At 49.9% G+C, this 12,039-nt stretch overlaps 1 protein-coding gene across 2 annotated transcripts in view; it reads left to right on the top strand.

The window, feature by feature from the left end:
• Nucleotides 1-12,039, top strand: part of Inpp5a (inositol polyphosphate-5-phosphatase A) — a 179,962-nt gene that overhangs the window by 39,082 nt on the left and 128,841 nt on the right. For both annotated transcript variants that reach the window (XM_027929917.2, XM_027929918.2), the window contains exon 2: nt 9,777-9,818. In XM_027929917.2, coding sequence (XP_027785718.1) covers nt 9,777-9,818 — 42 coding nt within the window. The remainder of the gene's footprint in view (nt 1-9,776; nt 9,819-12,039) is intronic.

Genomic DNA, 12,039 nt, shown 5'->3' with positions numbered 1-12,039 from the left:
ACCTTGTGCCAGGGGCTGCAGAGGGGCAGTCTGGGGTCAAAGTGCCTTCCCCCTCCTCCTGGGGGTTTCCCTCAGGTGGGATGGAATTGCACAGTCCTGACTGTTGGCTTCCACGGGAGGTGCCTGCTGCCAGCAGGATTGGTGGAACTGTACATTTCTAGTTACTGTGTGTCCTAAGGTCATCTGCACTTCCTGCCTCCAGGCCCTGGAGGCAAGGGTGAGTGTGGGAGAGATGGTCTTTCTATGCCTCCTTCATGGACCCTGTTGGCTTCCAGTCTTGGGGAGCAGGCAGAGGTGGCCTGGACTCCAGAGGAGGCTCTCCGCCCTCCAGGTGCAGGGCAAAGAACGGGTGGGGGTGGGGGGTGTGTGAGGCCTTGGCAGTGACATGCTCATCTCCACCTGGGGCAGATCTGGAGCGATCTCGGTGGGGAGTCACAGAGCAGGATGCAACAGAGTGCATTGTTCACATCTCCAAGAAAGGAAAGGATCTCAGAAATTCCAAGTTTGCAGTGTGGCTGCCAGAAATGCAGTGGTTGTGACTGCTGCCCTGTGCTGCAGTGAGGGCTCTGGTGCTGGTCCAGTGCTCTAGGGGCTAGTGCCACCTTATAGGGAGAGTGCACTGCCACCTGCCACCAAGGGGCCAGAGCCTTTCCAGAGCCCCACCTGAGAATCACAATTTGAATCTGGGCTTCCCCTCTGCCCTGTTCTCATGGTTCCTTCTTTGTTCTCTGGCCTTAGTCCTTTTTTTTTTTTTAAATATTTTTTTAAGTTATACATGGGCACAATATCTTTATTTTGTTTATTTATTTTTATGTGGTGCTGAGGATCGAACCCAGGGTCTCACACGTTCGAGGCGAGCGCTCTACCACTGAGCCACAACCCCAGCCCCATGGCCTTAGTCTTTATCTAAAACACAGGCCCTGCTCCGTGGCTTCAGGGTGACAAGTGTGTCTGCATGAGCGGGTGGTGTGTGGCACAGGTGGGTGTGGAGTATGGGGAGGTGGGTGCTGCCTGGCCGTGCAGTCCTTTGTGAGATGGATCTTTGCCCAGCTTCTATGTTTGTTTTTTCTTTTTTGATTTTTGAGTGTTCTTCAAATATTTCCAACCATTTTGGAACTTGCTTTTTGGTTTTGCCATGCAAAAATTCTTATGGCAGTAAAACTTACTCTTCCTAGAAGTTGTGTTTGGACTTTGAGGTGCAGCTCATCCACCTGAACCTCAGCCTCAGCCTGCCTGGTCACTGGCTGGGTCGCCTTTGCCTCTCAGGACAGCAGGGTTTCCCCGCTAGACTCAGTCTCTTCACCTCTTTTAGGAATGCTCGAAGTTTTCCTCTTAGAAAGTTTCACATGAGAAGAAATTCATTCCTAACTCTCTGTGCTGCCATTGCAAGTAGGGCTTTCTTTTCCAGCATGTCTCTGACTGCTGCTGTTGGTTCATCGGTGGCTGTTGATTTTCTAACCTGCTTTTCCCTCTGAATTCTTCACTGTTGGCTTTGGTTTCATTACCTGCTCTGTGGGGTTCAGATGTGCTGTCCTGCCACCTGTGTTCAGGTAGGTTAGTTCTTCCCCTCTTGAGGTTCTGCCCTCCCCCACCCCCCAGTTCTTTTTAGTCATACATGACAGGGTGTATTTTGACATATTATACATACATGGAATATAACTTCCCATTCTTGTGGTTGTGCCTGATGTGGAGTTAACTGGTTGTGAATTCACCTATGAACATAGGAAAGTTGTGCCCAATTCATTCTGTTGTCTTTCGTATTCCCATTCCCCCTCCCTTCCCATCATTCTCTTTTGTCTAGTCCTTGAACTTCTCTTCTCCCCACTCCTTATTGTGTTAGCATCTGCATATCAGAGAGAATATTTGACCCTTTTTTTTTTTTTTTTGGGAATTGGCTTATTTCACTTATTGATAGTTTCTAGTTCCATCCATTTACTGGCAAATGCCATAATTTCTTTCTTCTTTATTTTTTTGTATATATGCACCACATTTTCTTTATCCATTCATCTGTTGAAGGACACCTGGGTTGGATCCATAGTTTGGCTATTGTGAATTTAGCTGCTGTAAGCATTGAGGTAGCTGTGGTACTGTAGTATATACTGATTTTAAGTCCTTTGGGTATATACTGAGGAGTGGGATAACTGGGTCAAATGGTGGTTCCATTCCAAGTTTTCTGAGGAATCTCCATACTGTTTTCCAGAGTGGTTGCACCAATTTGCAGGCCCAACAGCCATGTGTGAGTGCCAACAGCCATATGTGAGTGAACCTTTTTCCCCACATCCTCGCCAACATTATTGTTACTTCTCTTTTTAATGATTGCCATTGACTGGAGTGAGATGGAATCTCAGTGTAGTTTTAATTTGCATTTCTCTAACTCTTAGAGATGTTGAATATTTTTTCATGTGTTTGTTGTCCAATTGTATTTCTTCTTCTGTGAAGTGCCTGTTCAGTTTTTTTGTCCATTTATTAACTGGGATTTTTTTTTTTTTTTTTTTTGTGCGTGTGTGTGTGTGAAGTTTTTTGAGTTCTTTATATACCCTGGAGATTAATGTCTATCTGAGGTGCAGGTGGCTAAGATTTTCTCCCTTTCCGTAGGCTCTCTTGACGTTCTTGATTGCTTCCTTTGCTGTGAACAAGATTTTTATTTTGAAACCACTCCATTTATTGATTCTTGATCTCACTTCTTACGCTTCAGGAGTCTTGTGGAGGAATTTGGTTCCTAAGGTGGCATGATGGAGATTTGAGCTTCCTTTTTCTTCTAGTAGACACAAGGTCTCTGGTCTAATGCTTAGGTCCTTGATCCACTTTGAGCTGGGTTTTGTGCAGGGTGAGAGATATGGGTTTAATTTCATTTTGCTACATATAGATGTTCAGTTTTCTCAGCACCATTTGTTGAAGAGGCTATCTTTTCTCAATGTGTGTTTATGGTGCCTTGTGTAGTATGAAATAACTATATTTATGTGGGTTTGTCTTTGTGTCCTCTATTCTGTACCATTGGTCTTCATGTCTATTTTGGGGCCAGTCCATGCTGTTTTTGTTACTATAGCTCTGTAGTATAATTTAAGGTCATATATTGTAATGCCTGCTGCTTTGCTTTTTCTCACTAAGGATTGCTTTGGGTATTCTGGGCCTTTTATTTTTCCAAATGAATTTCATGACTGCCTTTTCTATTTCAATGAAGAACGTCATTGGAGATTTAGTAGGAATTGCATTAAATCTGTATAGCTCTTTTGGTAGTATGGGCGTTTTGATTTTCTTCTGTTCTCATTCCTGCTCCTGTGGGTGCAAGGTTAAGTAGTTCTGCAAAGAACAGGCATCTGGGTCTTCTTGCGACGTAAGTGTGGTGGCTTTAGGACAAGGGTACATACTTGTGATTTGTAATGCTTCTATCACATGTGCTATACACCAGAGTTGTTGGCTATGAAACACCAAGTGTAAAAGTAAATGAACCCCACATGCTGAAACATGGCTCTGCCGTACTGTAGGAATGTAGGAAGGTAGATATGAATCCAAGTATTAATGAGTGAAAAATAAGAGAGAGAGAAAAAAAAAAGAACAACAGTAGGTTCGGGAATTACCAAAGTTGTTTGTTTGAAAACATGAATGGCAAATATTGGACAAGGCTAACTGAGAGGACAAGGGGAATAGACTGCCCGGGAGCAGTGTTGGGACAACGTGGGGAGATTGTGGGCTAATATTGCGGTAAAGTTTTAAATTAGATCTTTACCATGATAGTTACCCCAAAACAAAATTCAGCAGGGGCGAGCACATTCAGAATGTCTACCCTATTTTATCACATGTACTCGTGTGCTGATGCTGTCAGGCATGCTTCCCAGTTTGTCATGTACCATGTATATTTAAGCTGTGCTATGTTTCTGAGCTCCTTTTTCTGTGGGGGGCTTTGACTCTGCCCAGCTGGTCCCTGTGGGGTGCCTGGGGCTACAGTAACTAGTGGTGGGTGGGCTGTGATCTTCCTGGAGCCCAGGAGAGGGCAGGATCTGTCTTGGGCTGCCTACGTCCAGCCTATGATCTTCATCTCCAAAAGGGTCATCTGGTAGGGTCAGGCCTGCCCAGGACATCTGTGTCTCTAAGGCCTGCTGAGGATGGTGTTGGTCAGATGTGCGGTGTCCTGTTGGAGTACAGGAGTTCGCTTTGCCCTGTCCGGAGCCCAGCACTCGTGGGGAGGGCTGTGCTGTGTGTACGAGTGTGCCCAGTGGACCTGGCCTGTTGCCTTGGCCTGCACACCGACCTGGAACCCTGTCTATCATGGAAGAGCTTGTCACTGGACACTCGTCACCACTTCTATATATTGGGCTCCAGCCCTCCTCCTTTCTTATGTGCATTTTGACTTGTTGATTTTTCTTCTCCCTGAAAAAGTTCTAAACCTTGCTTGCAGTGTGCGGATCTGTTATTTGTCTGAGAAGCGTTCCTTTCTGGTTTACTTCGGAAGGGCACTTTTCCTGTGTGTGTAATTCTGGTTTGGTGCTTTATTTTTTATTTTGCCACTTGAAATGCTTCATTGCCTTCTTGCTTGCATGTTCAGAAGCTGACTATAGTTCTTGTCATTTTCCTCCACAGCTAAGGAATGTTCTTTTCTGGCTTCTCTCTGGACTTTTCTGTCAGTGGCCCTCTGCAGGTGAACATGCTGGGCTAGGTGTGGACTTGCTCCTGTTTATCCTGCACAGTGCTCTCCGAGCTTCCTGGATCTGTGGTTTGGTGGCTCATTAATTTTAGAAAATTCCCAGCCATTGCTGCTTGAAATACTTCTGCTGTGCTTTCTGTCTGGTTCTTCAGTTGTGCTGTTTGTCCTTTGGAAGTCGCCCCCACAGTGGTGGGTGTTCAGCTGCTCCTGGGGGCAGAGACTGTCATGAAAGCACTGGCACGGGCACTTTTCCTTTGGTCTTGGCAGAAGTGCCTCCCCAGCCCGTGCAAAGTGTATGTGTGTGTGCGCGCGCGTGCACACTGGTACATGGGTCCGCTTGCTGCTGTACATCTAGGGTGCAGGTGATGGCTGCTGTGCTTGCCTTGCTGCCCCTGAGCTTCTCATCCCCTCTCCCTGCAGGTCTTGGAGATGACCTAAGCGTGCGTGGGTGGCATGGCTCGGGCTGGCAGCCTGCGGCTCGCGCCACTCCACAGGTGCCGGGAGCAAATGTGCCCATGCTGCCTCAGTGGGACATTGTGGTCACTATTCAGATCCTCACATTTTGGTCTAGGGTGTGAAGCAAATGCAGGATGGTGTAACTTCAGTTGCGGATTTCAAGAAATCGCACATTTCCCCCTCTCATGTAGGGGTGGATGGGGGGCATGATGGGAGGGCTGTGGGGCACTATCTTGACACAGTTTTGAAGAACAGTGTCCTCCTCTGTGTGCTGGATCAAGGTGGGTCTCTTTGCTCCTGTTCATTTCCAGCGTGCTGTCCTTTGGGCGAGCGTTGCAAGGTTGCATGGTGTGTGTGGTTTCGGCTGGGCCCCAGGTGTCTTTTGCCTCAGTTGGTTGGGCTTAAAGGACCTCCCCTTCTTATTGGTGGGCTTGAACACCCCCTTTATAAAACAAGAATAACATGCAGTAGTGACTGTGAAACAGCTCCACAGGAATGGAGTTTGACCAGTAGCCTGGTTGGTGAGGACCCCAGTGACTGCCTTTCCCTCCTGTGCCCAGGGACCTTCTTCTGCCATCTTAACATCTGCGCTTGAAGGCGAGGAGTGCTGGTCCTTGGGAGCGGTGCAGTGTTCGCTGGTTTGTGTGTTCATGGTCAGGGTGTGTGACCTGTGAGCTAAAGACATCAGTCTCACCTTTTACAGGTTTCCTACTGAAGTAGAATTATTTTTTGAAGATCTTTTTTTTTTCTTTCCCTGAAAGAATAGCATTATAGAAAAATACACCCCCTCTCCCCAAATCTCACCACCCAGAAAGAATCACCATCTGTGTGTGATAGCTGTCAGCGCAGAGGGCGGGTTGCCGGATTTCCTGATGGTGTTGAAGGTTGGAGACAGTCCTGTTGGAAGAGGTGCTCAGTTGGAACTGAAGGCACTTCTGAATCTGAGAAAATTGTTCATAGGGGCAAGAGATGTGATATCCTTGCAGGTTTTCTAAGGATGAGAACACATCTAGAGCTGTGAACTAGTTTAGACCAGGAGCATGAACGCCCTGCCTGTTTTGAAAGACAGCTGCTGTCAGGCAGCCTCCCCTTCCTGATGTGATGGCTGTTACTTGCTTCGGTCAGGCTGTGGCAGCTGGCTGTGGCAGCTGGCTCTGCGGGCTCCTCACCCGCCCTGTGGCTGGCCTCAGCTGTGTCCGTGGCACAGTGCTGGAGGCACGGCTGCTGAGTTCTGCAGCACTTGCCCCATCCTCTGCCTGGGTTGCTTTGCCGCCTGTCTTTTCGTTGGTTCTTTTGGATGCCCCTTCTCTGCAGGCCTGTGGGTTCCTTTCCTTCTAGGGAATGTGTGTGCTCTGTCTTGACTTTGTCTCCCATGGTTTATGCTGCCCTGCATCCTGAGCATCATCATGGGCCCTTCTCTGCAGACTCCCTGCCCACTTGGCTGCCCTTCCTGGCAAGGTGTGAGGCTGTACCAGTCTTGCTTGTGCGGTTACTAGGCTTGCCCATGCCCTCACCATCTTTGCCCCAGTCCCAGAACTGGGTGGTGGTTGAAGAAGTTGTTCTTGTTTTATTGACTCTTAGAATTATCCCTACTGTGTACTGTGGGGTATGAGGCTGGGAGGGAAATGTCCAGTTACTTTTGCCAGTTCCCGAGCCCCTGACCCCCCTAGCAAAGGCAGGGGAGGAATAGGAGGTGGCTTACCCACGCCTGCTGGACGGGTGGTTTAGGATTGGCTGGATGGAAGTCTTGGTGACTGGTAGAGGAGATGGCCTCTGCTGGACCCAAGAGCAGCACAGGCCCCCTGCGACTCTGAGGAGAGAACATGCAGAGAGTGGAGAGCTGGCCCCAGAACTAGGAGGGAATGGAGAGGGTCAGGAGCTAAGGCCTGGTGCAGGCTGGGGGAGCTTTGTCTTTTGCCAAGGTGGGGTGGGAGGCAGTGGAGGGTTGGTGGGCTTGTGCCTGCCAAGAATTACCCTGGCTGCAGTGTGGGGCATAGACTGGAAGGGGCAAGGCAAAAGCAGGGAGACCCCTTCTGAGGAAGAAAGCCAGGGCCACAGACCCACCTGGCAGGCGTGGGCAGTCGTGTGTATCCTGATGGTGGAGGAACAGATGTGGCTGGCTGTGGGCTGCATGTTGGGAGAGAGCTTGGACAAGTTGCAGCCTCTAAGTTGGAAGAGGAGGGTCGCCTCCCTGGAGGCCGGCCACTGTGTGGGGAGTAGGGGTGTGGGAATGTGAACACCAGAGTGTGAGTGGGCAGTGTGTGTGAGAAGGGCTCCTGGGTGAGGACAGGACCATGCGAGGAGCAGCTCTGCGTCGTGCTGGGGGCTGCGCAGTCAAGTTCTATAACTTGTGCTTCCCTTGCTCTTGCCTAGCTTGCCCTGCCCTGAGGCGTGGCTCCTTCCTTCCCCTGCAGGGCCTTAGTCCTCTGCTTCGGAGTCTCCAGGCCTCCTGGCATGCACTCCCAGCCCCACGAGGGCTGGTGTGGGCCATTGGCCCCTGGGACAGCAGCTCTGGAGAAGACTTCTATGGAAGTACTACCTCCAGTCGCTCCCGCTGTGGCATCTCAGGTTTCAAAAGACCAGTGCACATATTTTGCCCTTCACCTTGGAGCCCTGTTGCTGGCTGCCCTTGAAGAACTCACCTGGGTGGGCTCTCTGTTGGTGGCAGTCCTTGGGAAGGCACTACTGGGCTTTCCCCATGGCCAGATCAGGACCTGGTATAGGGGTTGATATTTGTTTCAAAAAGTGAGTCCTGCCTTTAATTGCTGAGGGCTTTGGAGTGAGCATTTGGTTGATGTGGAGGCCAGGTGCAGAGGTACAGGCAGGGGCTGAGTCCCTGCAGCATGGCTTCTGGTTGATAGGACTCTGCCTGGGCTCAGAGGAGCATGAGGCCTAAGGGCCAGACCTGCCAAGAAGTCTTCCACCATTGTCCACACTTTGCATGTCCATTAGGTCTGTGAACATTTGGGTTGTGTCCACCTTCTGACCATTGGATTGTGCTGCTGACAACATGCATGTGTAGGTTTCTGTGTGGACTGTTTCCACTTGTCAAGTGCACACCTGGGTGGACTTGCTGGCCAGATGGTACTCTGGGTTTAGCATTTCAAGGGGCCACCAGTCTGTTCCTTGCAGCAGTGGGGACAGGCTCTGCTTTCTGGCACCATTGCCGGCTCTATTCTAGCGTCCCAGCAGGTGTGTAAGCACCTGGTTCTCTGTTTTCTCCATGGCTGGTGATTGAGCCTCTGCTTGGCCATTCTGTTCAGATCCTTGCAGGCTCCAGTTTGTCCTTTAGATGTCTTGCTGTGGCTCCTGGGGTCAAGGGAGGGAGGCTGTGCCTCCTGTATGAGGGCCTGGGATCCCTGCTGGGCACTCTGGGTCAGTGGACATCCAGGTCCCCTCATACTCTGAGGTCTGTGAGGCTCTTGGTCCTTGCTAGTTGTTTTCCCTTCATTTTTTTAATATTTATTTTTTAATTGTAGTTGGACACATAACTTCATTTTATTTATTTAGTTTTATGTGGTGCTGAGGATCGAACCCAGGGCCTCGCACATGCTAGGTGAGCGCTCTACCGCTGAGCCACAACACCAGCCCCTTCCCTTCATTAGTTGATCTTAAATTTCATCATCTTTTTTTTTTCATAGGTGTATTTTTAAATCATATTTTCTTTAGAAAATAGGCAAAATTATGAAATTACATGGAGAAAGTTGGATTTAAGTTTTAAGTTTTTCCTTGAAATACATATGGGTTAAGGCTTGTAATCTTGTATCTATTATCTCAAGATTAATTCAACAGTTATAACAAACAACAAGCAAAACTATATTAACAAAGACAAGGAAATAAATTGTATTAGGTAGATTGTATTAGATAATTTATTTCTATGGTATTCTTTTAGCTGAAATATCTAGATAAGAGTTTCATTTTTACTTTTGTTTTAGTTTTACTTTATAAAATGTTCATATAATAACTTTTCAGACATCTGAAAATATTCAAAAATAGCTGAAGTTAGGAGAAATATATTTATTTTTATATGTGTATTTTTACATGTGTAAATATAGACCAATGAAATAATCTGTGCATTGAGGTAATTAAATTTCATCATCTTGATTCCCAGGACACTTAAAAACACTTGCAGCAGAATGTGGTGGCCCATAATCCTAGCCACTGGGGAGGCTGACGCAGGAGGACTGAGGGTTCAAGGCCAGCCTAGTCAATTTAGCAAGACCCTGTCTTAAACGTATATCCGTATCTGTATCTGTATATCTAACTCACTTGGGTGCAGCTCAGTGATAGAGCACTCGTGTCACCTGCATGGGGCCTGGGCTTGATCCCTAGCACCACACACATAAGAAGCCCCAGCTGGCAAGGGGAGAATGCACCTGGTGGGGAAGCAGTGTGGTGCTGTTGGCTTCACCGGTCGTGGCTTTTGGGGCACCCAGGGGACAGCTCAGCCCAGGCCCCTGCGGTCTGGCTGTGGGTGCTCAGAGGTCTGCCCGTAGGGGCCGAGGTGTCAGACTTTGGGCCCCCAGTGGCAGGGAGCATTGTTTTCATTTTCCTTATTGTTGTTAAGACACGTTACATTCAGCACCTCAGGTGTTTTTAAGTATGCAGGCTCTTTGGGCCAGTGTCTGTGGTCTGACTGACTTTTCTTTTTTTTTTTTTTTTTTACCTTAACTTACAGCCAGAAAACCTGCAGAAGAACTGGCTTCGTGAATTTTACCAGGTAAGAGCTGCAGCGGGTGTTCCTTTGGAGTGAGCGCTCTGCGGCGAGCTTTCTAGAGGGCTACAGCGTGTCTGCATGGAGAGCAGGCCTGGCTGCCCTGGTTTGGCCTAGCGGTGCTGAGCAGGATGGGCTTCCTGTCTGTTTCAAAAGTAGTGCCTGTCACCATCCCTTGGGCAGCCAGGCCCAGGTCCTCCTCAGGGGTCGCTGTTCATATCTTGACTCCCGCCCAGCCTGGGATTCCTTCTTGCAGTTGGGGGTGAGCACTGTCACTTCTCAGAATGGTCCTGCGGCTGTGGTGAGAGGCCTGGACAGCTGTGGGTCTGGGCAGAGGTGTTCAGGGTGGTGCTGTTAGCTGAGGTGCGGATCCCCCAGTTGACCACTGGCTGAAGGTTTATTGAGCACCTGTGCTCTTAAATTCTATCTCATGCCTGAAGATGCTTTGAAGAGACAAGCAGGGGCATCTATCTAGCAGTGTGCATTCTAATAAAGGGGATGGGAGATGGACATGACAAGGAGCCATGGGGTCCTGTGGTTTGCCCTGGGTGGGCAGCAGGAGAACTTCCCCAAGGCAGGACCCAGGGAGAGAAGGGCCGAGTACCAAGTGGGTGCTAGGGTAGGGAGGGTAGCGGTCGGCCCCATGTGGTGAGCACAGTGCTCTTCTGTCTGCTGCCTGTGGCATGGTAAAACCTGGACATGGGTTGACTTCCCAGTTTCTCTTGGCTGCAAATGGATGGAGTGGGACCCAGAAGGCCTGTGGAGGCAGAGGTGTAGGATGAAAATGGGCCCCAGGACACCTGGTGCAAACAGCCAGTGGTTCCAGAAAAAGGGTGCTAGAGATGGGGGACAGGTTGGCAGATCCAGGAAGACTCAGATATGAAGCGGGGAGGCGTGTGTCAGAGGTGGTCTCAGGTGTGGGCATTGGGAATTCTTTTGTTAGGGTAGGGTCTGTTGTCAGTGGGGCAGGTGAGATCTTGACCTTTCCTGCAGGATAATGGGTTCTGTGGCATGTGGTGGAGTGGGATGTGCGGGGGGATTGTCTAATTTCTTGTGTTGAGGGTAGTCACTCTGGAGGGCACTGCCTCATTCTGTCTGTGCCGTCCCTGGAGGCTGATTCATGCCCTCAGGTGAGATAGGAGGCACAAATGCCTAGGGATTCTCAGGGCAGTGGGGAGCCAGCCATGCAGGTGGTGGTGCCACTCTGTTGGCTGTGAGTCAGGTCCAGGGCGAGACAGGATGATCCCCTTTGTCGGAAATCTAGAGAGGCAGGTGGGAGGCAGTGGGCCATAGTGAAGGGGAGGCTGGCTGTGTCAGTGTGGTGATCTGGGATGGAGGGACCTTGTGTGGCTGTTGGCACCTGAGTTGCAGAGAGAGCCTGCATCCTCTGGGTCTTTTCATCTGCCCATTGTGCCATGACTGGGTACTGGTTAGGGGCCAGGACCCCCCTATGCTGTCCCCTAGATGTTCAGCTGGGTGGGAGATATGGCCTCCTTTTGTTGGTGGTAGGGAACAAGTCCCTCTTCAGGCGGGGACTTGGCTCTTCTGCAGCCTCAGGTCAGGGCCCCATGGTTCCCTGTGGAGCCTGGAGCCTGGAGGACCCCTAGCCACCTAGTCTTCACTAGAGGAGGCACTGGGTGGTACCTGGTCTGCTGATGAAAGTGGAGCGTGGAGGAGAAGAAAGCATGGACACCGGCAAGGCAGGGCCAGGGCCAGCCACGTCACAGAGTCTGGGCTGTTGTCTTGGAAGTCTTCCTAGTAGGCCTGGGGGGAGGCAGGAAGCTGTCTTAGACACACACCGACAGCCTCATGGCCCATTCTGTGTGTCACTGACTCGTCTGTTCTGGGTGTAAGCCTCCCCGCCCTCGGTGCTGCTCCAAAGACCCTGATGGTTCACGAGGCTTCTCCTGCTGCTCTGTTGCTGGCTGTGCCCTTGTACACATCTTGGTGTCTAAGTTGTGAGGCCAGGAACCTGTGCCCCACCAGAATGGGAGGGAGATGGGAATGAGTGGAGAGCCCACCTCTGCATTGAGGATGAAGGGCTCATATTTGGGAACAGGGGAGTGTGGGAGCTGGAGTACCCATGGCAGTATGTCTGTGCAAGTGCAGCATTACCCAGCAGCCCACAGTGAAGTTGAGAGTTGTCACCTCAGTCCACTTGTTCACTCAGACCTCACAACTGGGCACATCTCAGAGGTGCCATGGTCATCATTATTCCCTGGCCCTT

The sequence above is a fragment of the Marmota flaviventris genome, chromosome 4, assembly GCF_047511675.1.
Source record: "Marmota flaviventris isolate mMarFla1 chromosome 4, mMarFla1.hap1, whole genome shotgun sequence".
NCBI classification, from domain to species: Eukaryota; Metazoa; Chordata; class Mammalia; order Rodentia; family Sciuridae; genus Marmota; species Marmota flaviventris.
The sequence above is the reverse complement of the archived record's forward strand: the minus strand, read 5'-3'. Positions and strand labels throughout refer to the sequence as shown.